The following is a 24,605-nucleotide window of genomic DNA, read 5'->3' on the forward strand; positions in this document are numbered from 1 at the left end:
TGCCTTTTAAACTAATTCACCCAGTTTTTAAGTTTTCACGTTTTTTTGTTTAACGTCAAATCAATGTGTAGATAGAAGCTGTCCTATCAAACACACATACAGGTGATCTCCAGTTCAATACTTCCATTGACTTATAAAACCAATTGGCTTCACCACTTTAAGGTGTGTCCTGTTCGATAACTTTGTTGAGATATGTTTTTGATTTGATGTTAAAGGGTCTGTTGATAACTGTCACAAAATAGCCTCATTGAATGGACTTTGAGTCAAAGTAGTAGAACCATAAAATATTCAGGGTGGTAAATATTTGTTAATTGCACTGTTATTGGCTGAACCTCATTATTTCCTTTTAAATTGGACAATAATCCAATCAGTTTTATAGATCGGATTGTAATGAAGGCAGAGATGTCATAAATGAAAATGGATATGATCCAGACAGTAGCCAGGGACACCGCTGCCTCTGTGCCAATGTGCTGTCGACAGAATGTCAAAGATAAACAGTGACTTTATTTTATAGTAAAAATAACAAGTTATATTTCTGAAACTTACGGCAAGTATAATAAATCCAACTTCTGTTTATAATAAACAGCAGTGTTCTCTATTAGAATAATGTATTTTTGATTAAAAGCTAAATGTTCAGCTTTTGCTGAGTTGGTGTGAGCTGTGTGTTTTGGATAATTTAAGTACCGTTTCTACAAAGTGTTGAAACCGTACTTTTATGGAGTCTGTTTCCTGTTATCATATGTGAAAATGCCTGCAGTGTAAAAGCCCCATAAAGGGAAAATTGGATGAAAGATTTAAAAATGTTAATAGATTAAATTCTGTGTTTAATCCCATTTGTTTCTTGTTTCTGTCTCAGCTCTGGATACCAAAGGAAAGGTGTTGAGGGTGTTTGTGTCGGTGGGGAAGTTGATCATGCTGCTGGCTTTCCTCTACATGTTCATCTGCTCTCTTGACATCCTCAGCTCTGCCTTCCAGCTTGTTGGAGGTAAACAGTAAACACACTCAAAGCCATCTTCATGGGGTTAAGAGGAGCTATGAACTAACATTATTGGCCTTTTACACATACAGATATTCTGAATTGTCATTGTAGGGACACAGGAGACACTCATAACATAAAAAAGCAGCTAAGGAAAATAAGTATTCCATCATCATTTACTGTGAAAAATGTATGTCTTAGCTACTTCAAGTCCAACCTCAATATATATTCTATGCAAACAGATGGGGGGGAAAAAGCATTTGTTTTGAGAATGAACACAAGTTCTGTTCACCTTGTTCAGGTAAAGCAGCAGGCGACATCTTTAAGGACAACTCGGTTTTGGCCAACCCTCTGGCCGGTCTGGTCATAGGTGTTCTGGTCACACTACTGGTCCAGAGCTCGTCCACTTCCTCCTCTATAGTTGTCAGCATGGTCTCCTCTGGACGTGAGCTTTCACATATTAACACACACACACACACACACACACACACACACACACACACACACACACACACACACACACACACACACACACACACACACACACGCGCACATGCACACACCCACACACGCATACACAAGCAGGCAGGCAAGCACGCACACACACACACACACACACACACACACACACACACACACACACACACACACACACACAAACACACACACAAACACACAAACACACACACACAAACACACAGACAGACACATCCATGCCCAGAATAAACGCATGCAGCAATGAGGATGATGATGTTGTGGTTGTGGAGAATAGGGAGGGCTGGTGATGAAGGAAACCTGCTTTTTCAGTGCTTACAGTCCAGCTGGCAGTTCCCATCATCATGGGCACCAACATCGGCACCTCTGTCACCAACACACTGGTCGCCATGACGCAGGCTGGTGACCGCAGCACCTTTCGCAGGTAATCATTTCTGTATCTGATGGGTGGCTTCCGCTGACTTTCTTTTCTCTGCTGTTCGGGGAAAGCCACAACACACATAACAGTATGACCAGTATGACCTATTTTGACCCTGATAAAGGACCTTTTAATGCTGTAATGGCCAATAAATGACATAATAGACCTGCCCAGATACATTTCTGCAATGGTTACAGCCCTCTTTTTATCTTTTTTTTTTTTAGCTTTGGGGCAATTAGTTTTATCAGCCATGAGATAATAAAATATTTTCACTAATTAACCCTTCCCTTTATCTAAAAAACACTCCTATTCCACATTTTTTAGGGGGCCAAGCCCGAGAAGGGCCCGGGACCGCGTTTTGCAGAGCAACGCGGTTTCATAGCCCTGCTGGGCAGGGAACCCTATTGTTCTTGTAGGGATTATTCTTCGGCTGATTCCTTACGTAAAAGTGGTGCTGCAGCCCAAACCGTAAAGGGTTGGGACATGCCACTTGCAGGGCTTATCCAGGTCCGTGCCTGGTACGCAGACAAAAAAATTCAGACATGCCGGCCACTAGGTGGCGCTACAAAATAAGGAAAACGTGTATAACTTCCACACCGAAAGTCCGACAGTCAAAAACTTTATAACCACAGATGCCCACAAGTCAGCTGAATCTTTTGAGATAGGCCACGCCCATTTGCGTATATATTGATTTTTCGCTACATCGCAAAAACTGTGTCAGTCACCAAAACATACTCCTCCTACAGTTTTCGCCCGATTTGGACCAAACCAAAAGCATTATGCTCTACCGACTCCCACAAGCAAAAGTTGGTCAAATATTTTTCTACGACCATCGGAAGACCAAACGCTAGCACTTTAAAGATTCGATTTTTCCATATGGAACATTTCTTCTTCTTTTTATTTAAAATGGTGCTGCAGCCCAAACCGAAAAGGGCTGGGACATGCCACTTGCATGACTAGATCCAGGTCCGTGCCTGGTACACAGACGAAAAAAATCAGACATCCCGGCCACTAGGTGGCGCTACAACAAAGGAAAACGCGTTTGGGGCTATAACTTCCGCACCGAAAGTCCGACAGTCAAACACTTTATATCCACAGATGCCCACAAGTCAGCTGCATCTTTTGAGATAGGCCACGCCCATTTGCGTATATATAGATTTTTCGCTACATCGCAAAAACTGTGTCAGTCACCAAAACATACTCCTCCTACAGTTTTTGCCCGATTTGGACGAAACCAAAAGCATTAAGCTCTACCGACTCCCACGAGCAAAAGTTGGTCAAATAATTTTTCTACGACCATCGGAAGATCAAACGGTAGCGCTTTAAAGATTTGCCGATTAGCTTCCTTGTATTACCTTGTACGTAAGTGATCATAAATCCAAAACTATACATCGTATCAAGACAATATTTTAGAAATATGGTCGTACTGTCCTAATGAACATCCTCAAAAAAATTTGGAAAATGTCGCCAAAAGGGGGCGCCAAAAACACAAAAAGTATACATCTCCTTATCCACTTGAGCATCTTTCTCTGCAATTTTTTTGCCTTTTGGTCTATAACTCCCAACCGAACATCCCACATTCAAAAACTTGACATCCACTTGTTCGGTACGTTGAGCTACATCTTTCCATCTAACATAGTTTTGCGGATGTCATCCATAGGGGGCGCCAAAACCATAAAAAGCAAAGAAAACGCGTGTGGGGCTATAACTCCCACACCAAACATCACACATTCAAAAACTTGACATCCACTTGTTCAGTACATTGAGCTGCATCTTTCTATACAACACAGTTTTGCGAATGTCATCCATAAGGGGCACCAAAACCACAAAAAGCAAAGAAAACGCGTTTGGGGCTATAACTCCCACACCGAACATCCCAAATTCAAAAACTTTACATCCCTGGATTCTGTGAAGCGAGGGGCCGGCGCAACGGACGACGACGCCCGATCCCGAGTCGCGTGGGAGGCTTGGCCCCCGTTCACAACTGCTTGCAGTTCTAGTTTTTTATTGTTATTATTCTTCCGGACAATTACACACAATACACAATTTTCTCTTTGCATATTCACACATATTACTTTGTGTTATCGTCCGAAGGGTGGCAGGAGAAGCCAAAGGCTTATCAGGCTATAATGAATATAAATTATTCAAGATTCAAGATGATTTATTTTGTCATTGTACATGTTTCAGAACAACGATAATCTGTTTACAGTTATACCCCGCCAAGAGACATAGAGTGACAGTAACCAAACATGGGAGACAGGGGAGATACACTGAAGAGTCGTCTAGCGTGCGCTGCGCCCCTTAAAGTAGGAAAGGATAAAGAGAACATCAGGGAAAGACAGGTTAAAAAAATGCTACTCTCACACTCTGCTCCTTATGGGTGCAAAGTGTGTGATTAGTACAAAAACCACCTTGGCATAATAAGCAACATGATAACGCCACAGACAAATAGAACACGTTGATAAGCACAAAGGTACGGGTTAGGGGTTTATGGGACGGTAGGTGTCACAGCCCAGGCACCAGGGGGCGTACGCAGCCGGCAGGCGCCCCGCCCGCGGCATCCATTCTGCAATGACGGAGGGAGAGGGGTAAGGAGACAAGAAGGCTTGTGTGGTCAGGGGTCGTGTGTGCTATGTGTCTACGTGTGTGTGTATGTGTGTTCCGTTTATCTAAATCTGTCCAGACATAACGGGAGTCTTCAGGCGGCAGATGGTTTAGCGAGTCCAAGGAGACAACCTCGAGGCCAGCCAGAGATAGAGTTCACAGGAGATTAGGTCAGGAGTGGGGGTAGAGCGTCTTTCTGCATAAACATCCCGGAGAGAGAAGAGATAACACCTCCAAGGACGGTGTGGGGAGCCGAATCGAGATAATGAATTTGTTTTGAAGAGACTAGGCGCTGGAATGTGGAGCCTGTCTTAAAGTCACTGGTTAGGTAAATCCGAAATATTCCAAATCCAGTGGCCGTTTTCCGTGCCTACGGACTGTTAACGCTCACCCAGATCGCATCCACTTTTCGATTAAGTCCGTAAAGCACCTCCAGCTTGCGGTTCACTTCGCTTAATACTTGAGTCTGTACGTTAACAGCCTGGCACAAGCCCTGAAAGACGGGCAGCTTGTCAATGGCCTGATGTGCAGCCAACGCCTTTTTAACTTTGCGGTAGAACAGGAACCCGCCAACACCAAACAGCAGGAACCCTGTTACCAAAAGCCCAATTATGTAGATATCTTCAGCATCCTCGATGGAAAGTGTTGCCAAACACATCGGGTTCCAACTGCTCCATGCGTCCCAGCTGTATCCGGCAGCAAAGGTTCCATCAGGACAGCGGGCTTCTCCTGAGCCCACTTTTCTCGTTGAGAAAATTTGATCTATTGCAGAGAGACCCCAGTTGATCAGATCCATAATTTAGGTATTCGGAGGAATATGCACAGAGAGTCTCAGGGATAGACAGAGACAGCACAGAGACAGAGAGCAGAGCAGGGAAGATAAGGTTTAGGAGGGAGGAGAAATGCGACCGCCTTCGTTGAGAGCTAGTTCAGAGTTCAATTATATATGTATTATCGATAATGATTGAAAGAATGACAAAATCACCAAATTTGGAGATAGCTGTGACTGTGTAAATAGTTTTACTTAATCACTTCATAGATTACTTTCCATGTACAGCGATAATATGTAGCTCCCATTAGAAAGATTAAAGGTTATATTACTTTGCATTTATCTACCTGCTTTTACAATGTACCCAGGGCGTTTGCAGGGGCCACAGTGCACGACTTCTTCAACTGGCTCTCTGTGCTTGTCCTGTTGCCTCTGGAGGTCGCCACTGGTTATTTGTTCAAAGTCACCAAGCTTATCATCGACTCCTTCAATATTGAGAGCGGAGAGGCTCCAGAGCTGTTAAATGTGATCACCGACCCTCTCACTGAATCAATTATACAGGTAAAATTGTCCCTTGTGCACACCATCTTTGTTGTTCAAATTTGAAGATTTAAAAATTGGCATCGCAATTTCCTTTGGGGAAGGAAATGCAAACACAGACTGCAACTCACCTTTTGATTTTGTTTGGAGGACTCCACCTTCAACATCAGAGTGAATAACAATATGCTGTAATGTTGTTGTAAAGAGCCTCAGATGTAAACGCTGTCAGTGGATGCCTCTCATCTTATAGTTGGATCTAAATCTTACCTTTCACCTCCAGGTCTTTACAAATGATGTTATACATGAGCTTTTCCTATGCAGAGGAACTGCATCATGCAGAGATGCATCGTGTTAAAACGCACATCTTAACCACCTGTTAAAACTGTGAAGGAAGTTCTGTTAAGGTTGGAGGTCAACTCAGGTGGAAGAATATTTCAGGTGACTTGGATGAATTATGGAGCAATATTTATTACAGACTTGGCCAAGGAGAACCGGACTGCAACTCTTGTGACTTGCACTTCAATTCTGCCAAACTCATGCTTAGAGCTGTGTCTTAACCTTGCACTATCTCTAATACCTCCCCGGCTCGGGCACCAAGCGTACCAATGTTTTGGTTCAGAGCTGAACACAGTGAACCATAACATTCATGGAGTAGAAGGAGATGAGGCTTTATCTATACAACTGACCTAAGTGTCTCCTAACAGGCTCCAAGGCTGACCTAGAGTCTGAGAGACAGACACACAAGATAGGCATATATGACCTATTAATCTTTCCCATTAATATTACAACTAAAGACCCAAAATTCCCTCACAAAAACCATGAGAAACCATTAACAAATCAGGAATACTTTGCCACATAATACCAAAGAAATATGTGCATTCCATCGACCACATTTGCATTTCAGAATCTCATTAATGACCAACCACTGTGCGACCCATTTTAGCCTCACATTGTTAGAAGACATAAAAACACTGAATCTAGAGCAAAATGAAAGCTCTTTTAAAGAAATGACTAAAGGCAAAATATGCCAGTAATACAACAATATAAGATGTGTCAGGGTAGTACATTTTTGCACATTATATCTATTTCGCCTTTGATTTAGTTGGACGAGTCTGTCATTAGTGGGATTGCCACAGGAGACCCAGAAGCCAGGGATAAGAGTCTGGTGAAGAGATGGTGCCTAACCTTCAGTAACACGGTAAGACCAAAACATGTCAGCTAAGTGCCAACATTTTACAAACAGCAATATTAAAATATTTTTATCAACCTGCCACTGTCTTTCAGACTTTGATGAACGTTACAGTTCCTGGTCCAGAAAACTGCACATCTTGGTCTTCCTGCTGGTCCGATGGCAACACCACGTTCACAATGAAGAACATTTCTAAAACATACAATCTTGAGAAATGTAAGACCAGTATTCACTTAGTTTATACAGTAAATTATAAATTAATTATGCTATATTTAACTTTTAGGGCCAATGAGAATGAAACCTTTTCAATCTATTTAAGTTCAATCTTTTGGGTTTAACAGGTCATAAAAGTCTTTTTAGGGATGACAGCCATTTACAGTGACCAAAACTTCAGATTAAATGATTCAAGTTGTAGCCAAGTTTATGGTTGTGGGAAGTTTTACAACAGTAATGTTAACAAATAAATCAGACAATGCACCAGCAATTTAGCGATATCCCAAGCAGTTGTGGGCTGGACCAGTCTTGAAATAAAATCCAAGAACCCTTTTCTGAGATTGAGACAATGCCAAGTAAAAACGTGTTTGATTAAGAGACAAGACTGAGACCTTCAAAAAGTGCTTTCAAGACCATTCTCAAAACCAAGAAAGATATTGAGCAATACAGCACTGCAACATAAGACAAGGGCAAAATGTGTGAAGCCTCTAGCTACACATCAACCATATAAACTTTGTCAAGTGATAATATATACTAGGGTGTGTGTTTCAGGTTGTTGTTCTGCCCCCAAGTGGCCAGAAAGAAACGCTCATTACCAACTTGTATCCATCGTGTCATTTCCGCAGAACTTTCATGTGTGTGTTTCCTTGTGTCCACAGGTACACATCTCTTTGCTAATGTAGGGCTGTCGGACTTGGCAGTGGGTCTGATCCTGCTTGCTCTTTCTCTGCTGGTGCTCTGCTCCTGCCTGATCCTGATCGTCAAGCTGCTCAACTCCATGCTGAAGGGGCAGGTGGCTGGAGTCATCAAGAAGATCCTCAACACCGGTGAGCAGAACCAGGCAAAAACACTTTACACTCACAGTGCAAACAAAATAATAATTAAGGTGATTGCATTGGTTACATACAGTAAGTGTTTCATTTTCCTTTTGTGTTTGAAGATTTCCCGTTTCCATTCGGTTGGGTCACAGGCTACATTGCCATTTTAGTTGGAGCCGGAATGACCTTCATTGTGCAGAGCAGTTCGGTTTTCACTTCTGCTATTACTCCGCTCGTTGGTAAGGCCAACCATCCATCCATCCATCCATACATACATATACGTACATAAATACATACTTTTTATTCATCCTTATTGTTTTTATTGTTTTTTATTTATTTATTATTACCTACTCAGACTCAAAACTAATAAATGTAACTTATTTCCTGGTAAAACATGAATGACTATAGCAGCTGAAGAGACAGGGAGAGGGTGTGACAATATGTATATTAACCAGTGTAACATTTGTTTGAATAGGTATTGGTGTCATCAGCTTAGAAAGAGCATACCCGTTGTCTCTGGGCTCAAATATTGGAACAACCACCACAGCCATCCTGGCAGCTATGGCCAGTCCTGGAGAAACACTGGCTAATTCTCTACAGGTACCTTTCATTCTAAATATATAGGCCCATATTTGACTTTTAGGCTCTTGAAAATATTGTCGTAAGTGTTCTACTGGCCTACTGTCAACTGAAAATGAAAAAGAAAAAATTGTTGGAAGAGTAACCTATCAATTAAACATTGTATCTTTAATAGGCTACAAAGTTATATTTTTAAACATTTAGAGAGGAAACTATTAGGAAGTTGTAGATCTCTGAAGTAGAACATTGCATTATCCTTTCTAACATAACATTCTTGAGAAGTGGGACAAAACAGGGTGCAATGTTGAAAAAATACAAACCCTATGTTTAGGCAAATTAAATTACATGTATGTATCCAACATATACTAAGCTACTGAGCTAAGGTTTGACACAACCTCCCAGCTTTTGTCCTTTTTAACAAAATGGGCTTTTTACCTTGCCATTCCTTATCGAAATGGGCTTTTTAGCTTGCCATTCCTTATTTTGTGTCAACACCGTCAGACACCAAAAAAAAACAACGGTGTTGACATATTAACGTTTCTTAAACAGAACAAATAGAGTTTTTCTAGTAGCAGTTTTGGTTTTTCTGTTGATGATAGGTGCTAGTATGCAGTACAAATTTCAAATAACTAAGTCGGTGTTGACTTTCAAGATTTGTAATGTAAAATATTCTAAAACTACAAGACTAATCAGAGCCTGTCTGACTCTAATGTACTCTGCAGAGGTAGAATGTGACAAGAGGTCCTTCATGGTGACAGCTGCCCCTTATTTTGGCTGATTGTATTACATTTTAATGGATTGTCTGACGGTGTTGACAAAAAGTGTCCCCCCACTTTGAAACCATATAAAACATGAATGTGTTGAAGCAAAACAGTTTTTATTGATATGAGAGATTATTTAGTGTTGCTTTTGGTGAAAAAAGCACTTTTTGATTATTAAAGTACATTTTTATCAGGTTTAATTGCATATGAAAGATCTCTGTGGACACACTGTTTTTGACTTTGTGAGAAGATAACAAGTGTCATATATTTGACATAAAAATTATTAAATTAAATTGAAGGGGATAATTGTGCTCCAGACATTCTATTCTTAATCCCTAATAACATCTACAATTTTAAATATTTTTATTTTGGAGATAACAGCAGTTACATATGGAAGACGGCCTTTTGTCCCGGTTCTCAAGAATCACTGAAACAATTATGTTTAAAAAAAAAGTTAAGTATTTTATGTTGAGAAAGATAATAAAGTATATTAATTATGTTATGATTGCTCCAGATTGCCCTCGTGCACTTCCTTTTCAACATCTCTGGCATCATTCTCTGGTATCCGATCCCCTTCACCCGCATTCCTATCCGGCTGGCTAAAGCCCTGGGCAACATAACCTCCTCCTACCGCTGGTTTGCCGCTGTCTACATCATATGCTGCTTCTTCGTTTTTCCGCTCCTCATCTTCAGTCTGTCGCTGGCTGGCTGGCAGGTGATGGCGGGCGTGGGTGTCCCTCTGGTCGTCATATTGATCATCATCATAGTGATCAACGTGCTGCAGAAACGGAAACCCGGGTGTCTGCCTGCAGTGCTGCGATCATGGGACTTCCTCCCTCTCTGGGCCCACTCCCTTGCTCCCTGGGACAAAGTGGTTGGTGTGATTACTGCCAAATGTTGTTGCTGCTGCAAATGCTGCCAGGTTGCCCCTAATGATGAGGAACAGGGAGAGAAAGACTCTATGGAGAAGAAAATTAAGCCCCAGCCAGAGGTGTATGATAACCCTGTGATGAGTGCAGAGAAAGAGGTGGAAAATGAGACAAAGATTGAGCTAAATATTTTGAAAATGACCCAGCTTTGAGATTTTACACATATACATTAGGTGGGACAATGACCAAAAGAAATACATTGTTCATGGCACACGAGCCAAACACATTTAGGAAAACTCTGAACTTTCCATAATATTTATGTAATTGTACTCTAACTGTACAGTGTTAAAGGTGAAGTAAGCGATAGATTTATGTTAATATATGTGTTAAATCGCTCTATTTTCATACAGTGATCACTTATATAGTGTGCGCGTTTCATAACTCCTTTCTCTTAGTCACCCACTCTGCATGTAATCGGCAAATACACTTTTCTGTGATCCCACAACTGATATCCAATCAGAAGAGAGAACGCTACAAACCGGCACGTCTCACCGCTGGTGCACTCGCAGAGCGACAGATCGGTGAGAGTTTATGCGCCGATAATGGCGGAGCAGGTAAAAATCCTTCCCTATGTCTGTTTTGATGTTTTATGGCACTTATGGATCTGAGATGATAATAGATAAATCGCTGCTTGAAGACCGCAGCGCATTAATGTGGAGACATAGGGACAAGGGAGGGGATTGCTAACTGCAGTAACTGACAGGAAGTTAGCTAAAAGAACCATTTCACCTACTGAACATTTAAAGCCCCTGTAGGCCTACACCCAAATCTACAAAGTCCTTCCATGTCATTTGGGGAGTTGGTTGCATAAGCATCTGAAAAGAGTTAGGCATATTTAGCAATGCAAATTAAAAATATTGTCTTTGAAGTTTGATAAACTTTACAGGGCTCAGGTTCTTATGACACAATAAGAATTATGAATCAATCACGGCAGTTCTCTGCGCCAAAGTTCTTTAAACTCAACAATTTTGCCATGGAGACCTTTTTTACAGCATTGCCCACACAGTCCTTTCAAACGAACTTAACAGTAAAAAAGGTGTTTTTCAATCGCGTTTTATAATATTTATGAAGACTTACTTTCGATCAGATTTTTGTAAAGGCTCATTGAGACACCCAACTTTGATATCATATATTGATTTTTACTTTTTTAGACCGGATTTCTAGAGGCTTTGGTGAAGTGGCCTTTTAAATATAAGGATGGCAAAAGTATTTTTTTCCTTCATCTTTGACAGCCTCAAGGCAATTGGCTACTGCTAAAGATGAAAAAAAAAAACAGCTCAAAAATGTATAGCTTATTTTTAGAAATGCAAAATAATTTCCCAGCAAAGGGCTGCCGTAGTTTTTGCAAATATTACTGAAACTTGAGGATACAGTGCCTTCGTTCGGAACTATTTTCAGCAGCTGTTTAATGCTTTATCTCAAGAATATTTCTGGCAGCAGGACAAACACACAGTGCCCATGTTTATCATGATGAAGTCACCTGTCTTACAGTTCACTGGTTTGGCCCATTACTGTGCTTTCAATTTTGTTCAGCCATGCTAGCAACTTAATTCATATTCCCAAAAACATGTTTAGAACTTCATAACAAACCAGAGTTAATAATAGCTCTACAGTGACAACAGAGAATATTGTGAATTAAATAAGGTGTTTCTTATTAATCATAACCCAGATAAATGTAAAAATAAATCATGATATTGTATTTAGGTGATATTCCCATGCTACCTTTCCAAACAGACAGTGGACATGACAAACGTCAATCCGACTTGACATAAGCATGTTAGCATGGTAATGATAGCATTTATCCCAAAGCAACTCTGTGCCCTCACAGAGCTGCTAGCATGGCTGTAGACTTTCAGTAGATCTATGTCATCTAGGAAGGTTCCTATTTTGATTGTGCTTGTTAGTGTGATCAGATAATTAGTATACTAGGTCTTTAAGTGTGTGATTTGTGGACAGTGAGAATATCATTTTATGGTGTGAAAAATGCTAAATCACAACTTAAAGCCTACTAAAATTATGAAACACAAATTAGATATGTAATCTATTGTTAAAAAAAGTCAATAACTAACATCATTCCAATCAGTTGTTGAAAGAGAAGAGCAGTGCAAACAAAGACGGCTGCATTTTGTAAGCACATGCTGTAAGGTTTTATTATACTCTGTGTTGTTAAACTGTGAAAACTCCTATGGAGGCCATGGCATTTGTGAACTTGTATGCATTAGACAATAGATACAGTCTGTCAGAATCAAATCCTGTAAGGCAACGTGCAAGTTTTATTTGAGACACACAGACTCTTTCAGAAAAAAAATGCTCATCTCCTTTACCATCTCTATCAGATTTCATACTTTTATTTTTTAATTTTTTTTACAGTCTATAACAGTCATATTTAGATCCTTAACACATCGTTTTAAGGTGTACAAATTATTTTGTAATTTAGAAGGATAATTGTATTCAGCGAATATGTAGTTTGAATAGATGAATGGCATCTAACAAGGTTTTTAATTTGTAATGCTTTATGTCTATGTATGTATATTGTATGTTGTGTCTCAAAACTACCTATATGAACATTTAAAAATAAAAGATTAAATATTATTTTTACAGAATTCAAGGATTCACTTTTTTCAAAAACTTGTAACCACTCCTGTATTATTGGTATGATAGGAGAGTATTTTATTGCTCTCCTATCAGTGTCTTCTCTGGTAACTAGTTGGGGCACTTATGAACATTTCTGAGAAGCAAAGTTGAGAGTGTAGAGTTCAGAATTACAAATAGTCTCTTCAGGTATCATAAACATTATCAACGGCATTATAATGGTCAGTAGTATTGGCATGTCATTATTCATTGTAATGGCTGTCTTTAAGAGAGAAATAACTGTTGTTTCTTGTTCAATTGTGTGTGGATTCTATTTCATAAGTCTGTTCTGAACACTACTGTCACATGTCAGTTAACCATGTGCAAATAACATAAAATGGATTATCAATATGTCTGTGCTAACAACCAGGAGATCAACTCAACATGGTCAACTAACACTCTCAAAGTATTAATTAAGAAATGTAAGTACTGTACTTGAGTAGATTCTTATTTATTTAAATGTATGTATTGTAGATATCATTTCTGGTGAACAACCTTTTACAACAGTCCATGTCTGTTTTCAGAAAAAATTGGGTTTTGCCCCCTGGGTATAAGTGGAATTTGTCAGTTGGTTGCCAAGAAATATCTATTGCACCATCCAATCCAAAGAAACCAACTGTGTCAACAGGAAGTCTCCACAGCATCAGGAGCTGAACTTTCTAATAATAACAGTTTTATGGGGTCAACTGGATTTAATTGCCTTGCCAGTCCTTAAATGGAGGCATGACTTTTTATTTATGCATAAATGGTATATTATGTATATAATATAATTTAATATGTTTCAGAGAGAGTAGTTTAAAATGAGTAGGACATTTCTTATTATTATGCTAACCAAGCTGATGTTATTATAACATTATTGGCACATAGTTAATGTTTAATCATTTACAATGTTAGGTAACTATTAAACAGCTATCTCCGCACCAGTTTAACCCTCATCATCAACTTTTTGTCATATCTCACAGGTGCTTTTCTCTATCTTTCCAATATTTCTTGACTTTGTCAATACATTTGTCCCCAATGATTAATATATATTTGTTTTCTGATTCCCTTTTAATTAGCAGTTACAAATATTTTAGGGTCAATTTGACCCCAGTCAAAAACGCCCAATTCTGCTATGCAGTTTTAATAGATGGATCTATTTATTGAGGTCATGTTTGCCATGGGTCCTAATTTAAAGTATCACACACATTCAAGGGGTAAGGGGAACTCTGTAATTTTAAAGGAGACAGACACAAATCAGAAGACACAATCAGCAGTGCAATATTTGCTCCTCCTGTCAAGTGCCAGTATGAACAGAGCCTAAACCCCATGTAGACACTATTCATTTTACTTTATGAACAAATTGGAAGTCTTTATTTGATTTTAATCTATTCAGTCTTTATATTGACAGGGGCTCATACTGAGACTAGGGTCGTTCTCTACTTTTGCATTGAGAAAAAACTGTACAATTTAGACATTTTGGAAGTATGAACAATGGCGGGTTAATTATTATTCTATATTGGAGTCAAAATTACTTTGTATGATCTCAGCATATAAATATGATACGTGAATAATTTAAAACTAGATTAAACCAGATTAAAACAAGTTCTAATGTGAATTGTACTAGGGATGAAAGCTTTAAATTGCATTCAAGTGTATATCCATCAAATCCAATATGCAAATTATTGTCTCCTAAAATAAAAAATAATACTTTTTTTATACTCAGATTACATTAATTACATAGCTAATTAGGTTTTGAGAAGAAAAAAGTGAAAATGTTGCTATGATTGTTGTTATTTTCACTACTTTATGCCTAGGGTCAAAATTAATCCAGTCTGTATGAAATAGGTTGGTAGAATGAGGGTTAACTATCGGTAAATATTTAGACATCTCTACAAAACTATTCAGTTTGTGTGATGCAACGTGGTTTAATTTAGTGATGTGTAATTCTTAACCTGCTAAACGTTTTTTCTAACTTGACTAAGGTTAAGGTTAGAGCAGGGGCTATCAGTTCCTGGACTCTCTGTGAGTACAAATAGAACTGAAAGAAGGAGATGTTTCTGTTCTCTGTTAATGATATAACAGTGCACCCAACCACGGGCCGCATGGCCATCCCAGCACGTGATAGGGTGTGCCATTGCTATATAGGCCATCTATAGCCATTTACAGTGATTCAGTGGAGGGCGGACCTAATAATCAGGCCCACGCACTGTTAATCTTATCTTCTTTCTTACTGTTACTGTTTTCATACTTCAGCCTCTTCCTGGGATCATATTTTTTTAGATTGACAACAACTTGATTAATACATCTAATGAACTGAAAGAATGAGGCTTAAAGAAAATTAATGTCGCCGTCCACCACACGTTTGTCTACTAGATGTTTGAGTTCATTGTACAGATTGAGGTAGCCTACGTGTAGGTATAATGAAACCATTTACTAAATCTATACTAAATCTATATATTTATTTAAGGGATTTAATGAACATTTGCTAAATAAGCAATAACGCAATATATATATATATATACAGGTCCTTCTCATATAATTAGCATATTGTGATAAAGTTCAATATCAATATCTGTAATGTACTGATAAACATTAGACTTTTATATATTTTAGATTCATTACACACAACTGAAGTAGATCAAGCCTTTTATTGTTTTAATATTGATGATTTTGGCAAAAAAGTTAAGAAAAACCAAAAATCCTTATCTAAAAAAATTAGCATATTTCATCCGACCAATAAAAGAAAAGTGTTTTTAATACAAAAAAGTCAACCTTCAAATAATTATGTTCAGTTATGCACTCAATACTTGGTCGGGAATCCTTTCGCAGAAATGACTGCTTCTATGCGGCGTGGCATGGAGGCAATCAGCCTGTGGCACTGCTGAGGTGTTATGGAGGCCCAGGATGCTTCGATAGCGGCCTTAAGCTCATCCACAGTGTTGGGTCTGGTGTCTCTCAACTTCCTCTTCACAATATCCCACAGATTCTCTATGGCGTTCAGGTCAGGAAAGTTGGCAGGCCAATTGAGCACAGTAATACCATGGTCAGTAAACCATTTACCAGTGGTTTTGGCACTGTGAGCAGGTGCCAGGTCTTGTTGAAAAATGAAATCTTCATCTCCATAAAGCTTTTCAGCAGATGGAAGCATGAAGTGCTCCAAAATCTCCTGATAGCTAGCTGCATTGACCCTGCCTTTGATAAAACACAGTGGACCAACACCAGCAGCTGACATGGCACCCCAGACCATTACTGACTGTGGGTACTTGACACTGGACTTCAGGCATTTTGGCATTTCCTTCTCCCCAGTCTTCCTCCAGACTCTGGCACCTTGATTTCCGAATGACATGCAAAATTTGCTTTCATCCGAAAAAAGTGCTTTGGACCACTGAGCAACAGTCCAGTGCTGCTTCTCTGTAGCCCAGGTCAGGCGCTTCTGCCGCTGTTTCTGGTTCAAAAGTGGCTTGACCTGGGGAATGCGGCACCTGTAGCCCATTTCCTGCACACGCCTGTGCACGGTGGCTCTGGATGGAACTACTCCAGACTCATTCCACTGCTTCCGCAGGTCCCCCAAGGTCTGGAATCGGCCCTTCTCCACAATCCTCCTCAGGGTCCGGTCACCTCTTCTGGTTGTGCAGCGTTTTCTGCCACACTTTTTCCTTCCCACAGACTTCCCACTGAGGTGCCTTGATACAGCACTCTGGGAACAGCCTATTCGCTCAGAAATGTATTTCTGTGTCTTACCCTCTTGCTTGAGGGTGTAAATGATGGCCTTCTGGACAGCAGTCAGGTCGGCAGTCTTACCCATGATTGCGGTTTTGAGTAATGAACCAGGCTGGGAGTTTTTAAAAGCCTCAGGAATCTTTTGCAGGTGTTTACAGTTAATTAGTTGATTCAGATGATTAGGTTAAGGGCTCGTTTAGAGTACCTTTTCATGATATGCTAATTTTTTGAGATAGGAATTTGGGGTTTTCATGAGCTGTATGCCAAAATCATCAGTATTAAAACAACAAAAGACCTGAAATATATCAGTTGGTGTGCAATGAATCTAAAATATATGAAAGTTCAATTATTATCATTACATTATGGAAAATAATCAACTTTATCACGATATGCTAATTATATGAGAAGGACCTGTATATATATATATATATATATATATATATATATCATCACACTAAGTTTGCCCACACAGATGTGTGAGGAGGAGTTGCTATAGCACTTTCTTTTTCAGTCAGTACATAGAGTCATGCACGCACTCAGCACGCTCTCTTGTTGAATAGATAATTTCCTAGAGATAAAGGTCTGTGCGTTCAGTTGCACTGCAGCACTTTCACCACCGGCGGAATAAAACTGTTACTAGCAGCATATTATTATAAATTTCACGATGATATCAGTTGATGAGAGGATTAAATTATGTATTTTTTAGAGTCAAACCTTGGCAGTGAATGTCGAGGCTGGAGTATCAAACTATTGTTCACCAAATACCATGAAAAGTCAGGGTTTTAGAGAGTTAGAGTCTTCCAGGTTTGTGTGTTCAAGTATACCAATTGGATATGGGATTTAGCCTTGATTTGAGGACTGAAACCGACAGAACACCAGCTCAAATATGTTTGACCAACACTGTCATCTAGTGGCAAATACGAGAACAGCATTAGCACAGAGTCAGTGCCATTTGAAGAACTAACTGCTGAATAAAAGGAGAGAAAGAGACTGCCGATGCTGCCTTTTGACATGTTCAAGTTCATGACTTCATAACATACCAGCATTAAAGTGGCTATAATCAATAATTTCGTATGAATAATGGACTAAATTTGACATGATGATTATGTAAAAGGTTCAATTTGAGACCACAGGAAATGATCACCCAATTCTGCTGTTCACATCAGCTCTCAAGGGCTTTGAAGCATCTTACATCTAATTGTTTTGTTTTTTACTTTACTTTACTGTTTTGATTCATGCCCTCGGCTCTCATTGTGTTTTAGGCCACAGAAGGCAGTACCTGCTCAGCACCAAACAGACTGTCGACATAGCCTTGTGGAGCATTTAGCATTTAAAAAGCTAGCACCCAGTTTGTGCCACTCATCTATTAGCATACATTATGCATACAAATAATGTTACTACTTGTCTGCTGGATGTTCAAAAAAGTGAACATTTGGACCACAAGTTAGCTATATTTCCAGTAGGCTGTGCTAAGGTTGTTTACTGCTTGTTTTGACTGTGCCAAAGTGGTCAGAAAAGGCATTGCAAGAAATTTCTTATATGAGAAGTGAACATATTTAATCATTGAGGACTGAACAACAATTTCGACAAAAACATAATAATTTATTATTTTCAAAACCAGACGCAATTTGTTGTTACACACATTACAGATAACTGATGTGCATTTTAAACACACTGTACACTATCACTACTATCAATAAACTACAACTAAAATGACAGTACCTCTAAGAATTCATTACTACATCCACTACCTACCAGAACTACTACTTCTAGTCAAAGTAAGACTAAATCACGATATAAAAACATCAATACATTTACATACAATACATCTGCCCTTGTAGCACCATTCGTTGAATTAAATCATGGACGTGAGGATTAATTTAACTTTGTGTGGGCTAGCCTACTGCATACTTCACAGGCGTGTGTTTCCATGTGCCTCTCTCTGAAAGCCTGGTGGGGGCTTTTTCATTTAGCTGGTCATTTGTGCAAGGATTTATGCCAAAAAAAAAAAAAAAAAAAAAAAAAAAATTACATTGGCCAAACCATTTTTTTCCCCTTTTTTTGTGATTGTCCGCTTCCTTGTCTGGATTCAGGGGAGCTATTGCATTGATCTGTTACCGAAATGACAGAGGAAACTGTTCATATGTGGATGAAGGAGGAGTTCTTGACTTAGAAGGGGACAGGACCATAATAGGCAGCGTATGCGGCGACGATGCCTTGAGTCTCAGCCATCTCGTCACAGCCATCATGCAGCTCACAAACCTCCCTCAGGCTGGATGGCAGAGGAGAGAAAAGGGATCAGATGGCTTTTCAAATCTCAGAGTTTTAGTCAACTTTTAGTTCTCAGTTGTGTGTTTTTTTAAACCAGAATAAAAACATGCAGGAACTTTACAGCCTAGGTCAAGCCTAACTATATAACAATGTGCAGTGTACATTATTGCTTAGTGAGTCAGTTTTTTCCATTTAGTGTAAACAACTGTACCTTTCCAGCTGCAGAGGGCTGAGGTATCCTGCTGGGGCAGCTCTTCTTCTCCTCAGGAGAACAGCAGCGAGGTCTCTCTTCATAATCACCGGAGCCTCTGTGGCTGTAGCCGCTGTAGCTGTGACTGTGACTGTGACTGTGGGGACAAAACATCACAAACTCAGATTTCCTTGAATTTGCGTTTTTTTACAGTCATACAAAAACACTTTTCAGTTATTCTTGAAATGCTTTGCAAAGATTCTTTCTGGAAGCACAAATGTTGCATACCCTCAACACTGTCTGACTCTGATGAAGACGAGGAGGAGGATGAAGAAGATGAGGAAGAGTCCGAGGCAGCGGAGTCGGACTCAGAGGAAGAGGAGGAGGAAACAGATTCAGAGGAAGAGGAAGAACTGGAGATGGAATCAGATGCTGAAGAGTCTGAGGAAGAGTTGGAGTCGGACTCAGATGAGGAAGAAGAGTCTGAAGCAGAGGGCGAGGCGGACGAATCAGGGGCGGCGGGGTCCGCTGCCGGGTCAGCAGGTGCAGCCTCAGCAGCTGTGTCGATCTCAGGGTCCACCGCAACCTCTGGTTCAAAAGCTGAAGATCACAGCAAGATACAACTTTTATTTACACACTGTATAGCTTATTGCACTGTTCCAAATAAAATAGAGGATAATGTTATGGAAACACAGCAATGATGAGATGAGTTTGTCCTTACCTCCCATGGACCAGCACACTGACAGAAGAGCACAGATGGAGAGGAGAGTCAAAGTCTTCATGGTGCCTTGAAGTTATGGTTTCTCGCTGCAGACAAGTTGCTCTCTTTCTTGATTTATTCTTCTGAGCTTTCCTTGGATGGCTTGCTCTGTTTCTTTTCCCGAGAAGTTAGTGGTCAATATATACTGTAGTCCACCTCCTTTTTCAGACCAGACCCATGAAGTGGGATATCCCTCTGATTGGCTGGGGAGTCAAATGTCAAGGTTCCGCTTCCACTTGTCGTGAAAGCTCCCATAAACACCCACGCTACTGCTGGCACAGAGTCCAAAAATTCCATCACTCGCGCACACACAAACTTACATGGCCACAAATATTCCTGGCATTTGACTGTACGTACAGTGCATGTACTGTATGAACCTATACAAAAGTAGAATACATCTAGGCTTTCCTTTCCAGACATTAAAGTCAGTCCAAGACAAACAGAGTTACCTGAGGTAAAGGGAAGGGGAATCACCGTCTCCACGATTCGCACACACACATACACACATGCACGCACGCACACACATGAAACCACACACGCACACGCACACACACACACACACACACACACACACACACACACACACACACACACACACACACACACACACACACACACATATTGGACCTGTATTTTGAAAGAACACACTATATGATCCATAAATTAACCCCAAATTGAATTACTTAATTGGCATCTTTTAAAAGTGTCTCCCTCTCAGGTATTTGGTACAGTATACTTGTTTTGTTTACCAATCCTGTAAATCCCCTTCAATCCTTACCCATTATCACTAGAGTATAAATACTTTAATACAAGAGAACCCTGAAGGTCCTAAAAACTAGCTGTGCAGATCTATCTCTATAAAATACAATGGGATTGGGAGACCCGTAGCAGGGTTGTTGTTGTTTTTTTCATCCAGGTTGCCAGCCTTGCCATTGCTTGTTATGTTATACTCTTTGCCCCAGATGTGATCTCCAACCCCCACAAACCTCAAACTATAGCCTGAGCCGACCACAAGCTACTAATCGAGTGACACGTAACGGCAGTGAGCCTCATTATGCAGCAGAATTTAATTAGAGTGTTGCCGAGTCCAACCAGAACCGCAGTCAGTCACTATTTACAGATCCATCTCGGTACAGCTCCAGGCCAGATCCAGGCACGGCTCTGGCTTACCAATGCCAACTAGCGGCCCAATGCACAGCCTTGTTCGATGTATTTTGGAGTATATACAGCTAAATATAGGCAACCCCCTGTGTTGGATGCACAGCGTTATGCATGTGGCTTTGGATGCAGCTTTTTGTTTGTGGGATACAGTTCAAGTGTGGCTTTGACTGTGGTTTGTGATAGAAATTGTATTTTTTTGCAACTTGGACCCAAACTTCATCTTAAATACTGTCTGGATAAACCAATCTTTTAGGCACACATATCACTTCACACATATATATATATATATCTCAGAGGGCCCCCATGAGCAGCTTCATCTGTCGCTAGCGAGACTGTCAGTGCTGCTGCAGAGTGACCTCGGTGTCCTTAGTGTTTCAGAGTCTAGCGTTTATTCCTGGTGTCAGGGATTTATCTTGGACCGTGTGCCATGTAATTTCAATGTCTGGTTTATGGATGCTTTTCAGTGTGTTGAAGACTATAGGTCAGAGAAAACAATACCCACAACCTCCCTATATGGGCAGGGAATCTACCGGCTGGATCGTTTCTGCTCAGGATCACTCTGATATGTTTCTTGTTGCATCTTGGATTTGCAAGCACAGAGGCACATACTGTGTATAATAGACACAATTCTGGGTTAGATCATATCACTAATAATCATGTCTTCTTCTATATTTGATGATCTGTTGTCCTCACATGTCAAATAGAGTACCGGTGTATAGACTCTTTAGGTCCTATATTGACTTTTTCCGAGTGCTGACCAGGAACAGGACCAGGGGAATAGAAAATTTGATCAACAAACTTATTTTTAAAGTTTCTTTGACTTTAAACTACTACTACATACTTTTTTCTTTTTTTAGTAACTACTGCATAGTTTTTTTTTGCAATGCATAACTATGTATTAGTTACTAAATAGAATTATGTAGTATTTACTAAAGAGGTTATGTTTTAAAAACCTATGTACTATAATGCATAACTATGTTGTAGTTACAAAAAAAATATGTAGGAGTTACTAAAAAAAACCTATGTAGAAGGTAAGGTGTAGTAGTTACTAAAAAAACAAAAAAAAAACTATTCAGCAGTTACTAAAAATATCAAAAGAAACTATGTAATGCATAATAGTAGTTACTAAAATGTTGTATGCCTTATTGTAAAGAGTTACCAACAAATATGTATTAGTTAATAAAAAAAATGATGCTTTGGTAATGCCTAACTAGTTACTACAATACCTTATTGTAAGTGTTACAGAATGTTTTGCGGCCCTAAGTTACATGTTTTATTTCTTCAATTATTTAATTGTATTCGTTTTTTTATGTTTCATTGTTTCTTCTCAATCTTATTTGTTATGTCTTTTGTCTATTTTATTGGTTTTATTATTTATTTTTTATTTCTGTTTCTAAATGGCATTAGACTTCAGTTGACCTTTCATTTGGTGGTTCAGATCTCCTTCTTACCATAACCCTTTTCCTTTAACCCGACTACATGCATGGACGATCTTACAGAGAAATACACAGAAAGCATCACATGACATGCAAAATAAAGTTTAATTTATTTTATAAACATGCATAACACAGATGGGAAACTTCAAAAGGGACTAGAGTAAACTTAATGCTCACTTTTTTTGGGGCAAGTCTTACTTAGAGAACAGTTTTAGATGAAGATTTACTGTATATGTTTTATTCTGCGGTACTGTGAGAGCCAAGTTACTGCTCGGTTTAGACCAACAGGACCGTGAGTTCTCGGGTTCACTGGTGTTTTGGAGAAACAGTCTGTTTTTGTGTTGAGCAGGAGTTGAAGGAGTTGAGTTGCTTGACATGTGACATGTCGTAGAGAAAGGTGTGTTTCAACCCATGTCAAAAGTACAAATACTAAAAATCTGACACTACAAATAAAAGCCCAATGTTCAAAACGTTACTTCATCAAAAGTTAGTCACAGTCATTGCTTTACTGTTATACATCATGATTCTTGATTAATATTACTTCTGCATTAATGGGTTTGTTGCATTTTTATGCTGTAGATGTTTGAGGTTGAGTTCATTCTAACTGCTTTATAAACTGATTGACAGTTTATTCTACAGCAATGCATTATATTCTATAAGATCATCAAATGTGTGTAGCTGTGTCCTCTAAGAACCATGTATGCTTTTGTGGCAGAACCTTTGTTTTTATTTTTTATATACTGTATATAGTCAGTATATTTTATATAATATCTTTTAACCCATAAATACGCATTGAATCCTTTGTACATTCCACCAATGTTTCTCATCATCAGCCTAGAACAATTGATATGAAGGTTTTAAAACATAAATATAAGCAATAGCTCTCACAAGTACAGGTAGGACTTTATCTGGAAAATGTATGTGTGCTCGATCAGACATGGAAAACATTATCCTAAGTTGCTTGTTTCTGATCCTTAATTGTTAATAAAAAAAATCATATTTAATACGTTGAAATAGCATCAAATGGAGATAAAGGTTGTGCAACACTTTTTTTTACTTTGCAATTTGATAGCAGATGTAATCAAACCTGAAAGTAGGAGCCCTTTGTAAAATTACAGAAATAATTTGTTAATGAGCAACAGAACGATTTTCTTTAATAATCGGTATGAAGTGACCATGTTGTTTCTATTATGAGCTTGCTAAACTATTTCAAATCTGTTGTTTTGCGACTAACCTTGCGATAAAGGGGCATCATCATTTGATGGTATGCAACTAAAACACAGGGTCAACTTACCACCACCCAGAGACCCCCATCAGGGCTATATGTAACACTGTCTGGCATACAGTCGTAAACCAACTCAGACGGCAGCCGACACTTACTGTATAATTACATCTGGTCTCTGAGAAACATTCACCTGCCAGGCTTATCCAATTCCGCCGGATGTATCCGCTTGGCAATACAACACCACTAATTATACTGATCCCAGTCTGGGCTTTGAAATTCCCTCCTCGCTTTAAAGGATTTTTTTGTGGACAAGCCCAAATTGTTTCACTATTGATGTCCACAGCCCATCTGCTGTTCCTTTATAGAGCTTTTATAGCCTTTATTCTTCCTTTTATCCACACTATGATGCTTTCCAATTACTACTGGCAATTCCTTTTCATGTTAGTTTATCCTGCACAGAAGATGAGTTTTTCTCTTTATTTACATGCTTTTTTATGACCGGGATTAGTCATATGAGAAACTGCTGCGTCTCCAGAGCCTTGGTCCTCAACTCCTTCGTCTGCTCTCTGTCACTCTCTCTGAGGTCGGTATGTTGTGGCTCTGACAATAACTTTAGTGGACAGACTAACAAACTCCGCCAGATCTCTGCAACTCGTGGCCGCTGACCTGTGGTCTGCTAACCCTACCGCAGGCGGGCTCATACTTGTGTATACAGACAAAACACAGCACACAATGGGTAAATGAGTGAGGATACATGATATACACACATACACACACAAACATGAAAATGTTCACTTTGCATAGTTTCCTTTGTGTTGGAGGGAAGGAATTGCATGGCGACACAAGTTATATACGATTTTCAAAGAATTAAGATGCTGCTTTTTCATTCAGTCTTTTATTTATTTTATATGAATTCCTTTACATGTGTTCTCTGACTC

General features: G+C 39.4%; 2 protein-coding genes across 2 annotated transcripts; one reads left to right on the forward strand and one right to left on the reverse strand.

Moving 5' to 3' along the window:
- Window positions 1–912: 912 nt before the first annotated feature.
- slc34a2a (solute carrier family 34 member 2a) lies at window positions 913–10,443 on the forward strand (the record flags this gene model as incomplete). Its single annotated transcript, XM_080028946.1, has 10 exons — window positions 913–985; window positions 1,278–1,421; window positions 1,784–1,895; window positions 5,631–5,823; window positions 6,905–7,000; window positions 7,087–7,207; window positions 7,864–8,031; window positions 8,145–8,261; window positions 8,498–8,622; window positions 9,877–10,443. The coding sequence occupies 10 exons, from the start codon at window positions 913–915 to the stop codon at window positions 10,441–10,443; spliced, it is 1,716 nt and encodes a 571-aa protein (XP_079885072.1).
- Window positions 10,444–18,197: 7,754 nt separating this feature from the next.
- bglapl (bone gamma-carboxyglutamate (gla) protein, like) lies at window positions 18,198–19,944 on the reverse strand. The gene is made up of 4 exons (XM_080029733.1): window positions 19,807–19,944; window positions 19,374–19,685; window positions 19,107–19,242; window positions 18,198–18,896 (listed from the first exon to the last, which is right to left on the reverse strand). The coding sequence occupies exons 1-4, from the start codon at window positions 19,865–19,867 to the stop codon at window positions 18,794–18,796; spliced, it is 612 nt and encodes a 203-aa protein (XP_079885859.1). The 5' UTR covers window positions 19,868–19,944; the 3' UTR covers window positions 18,198–18,793.
- Window positions 19,945–24,605: the final 4,661 nt, after the last annotated feature.

This window comes from Ammodytes marinus, assembly GCF_949987685.1.
Source record: "Ammodytes marinus genome assembly, chromosome: 6".
Taxonomy (NCBI): domain Eukaryota; kingdom Metazoa; phylum Chordata; class Actinopteri; order Uranoscopiformes; family Ammodytidae; genus Ammodytes; species Ammodytes marinus.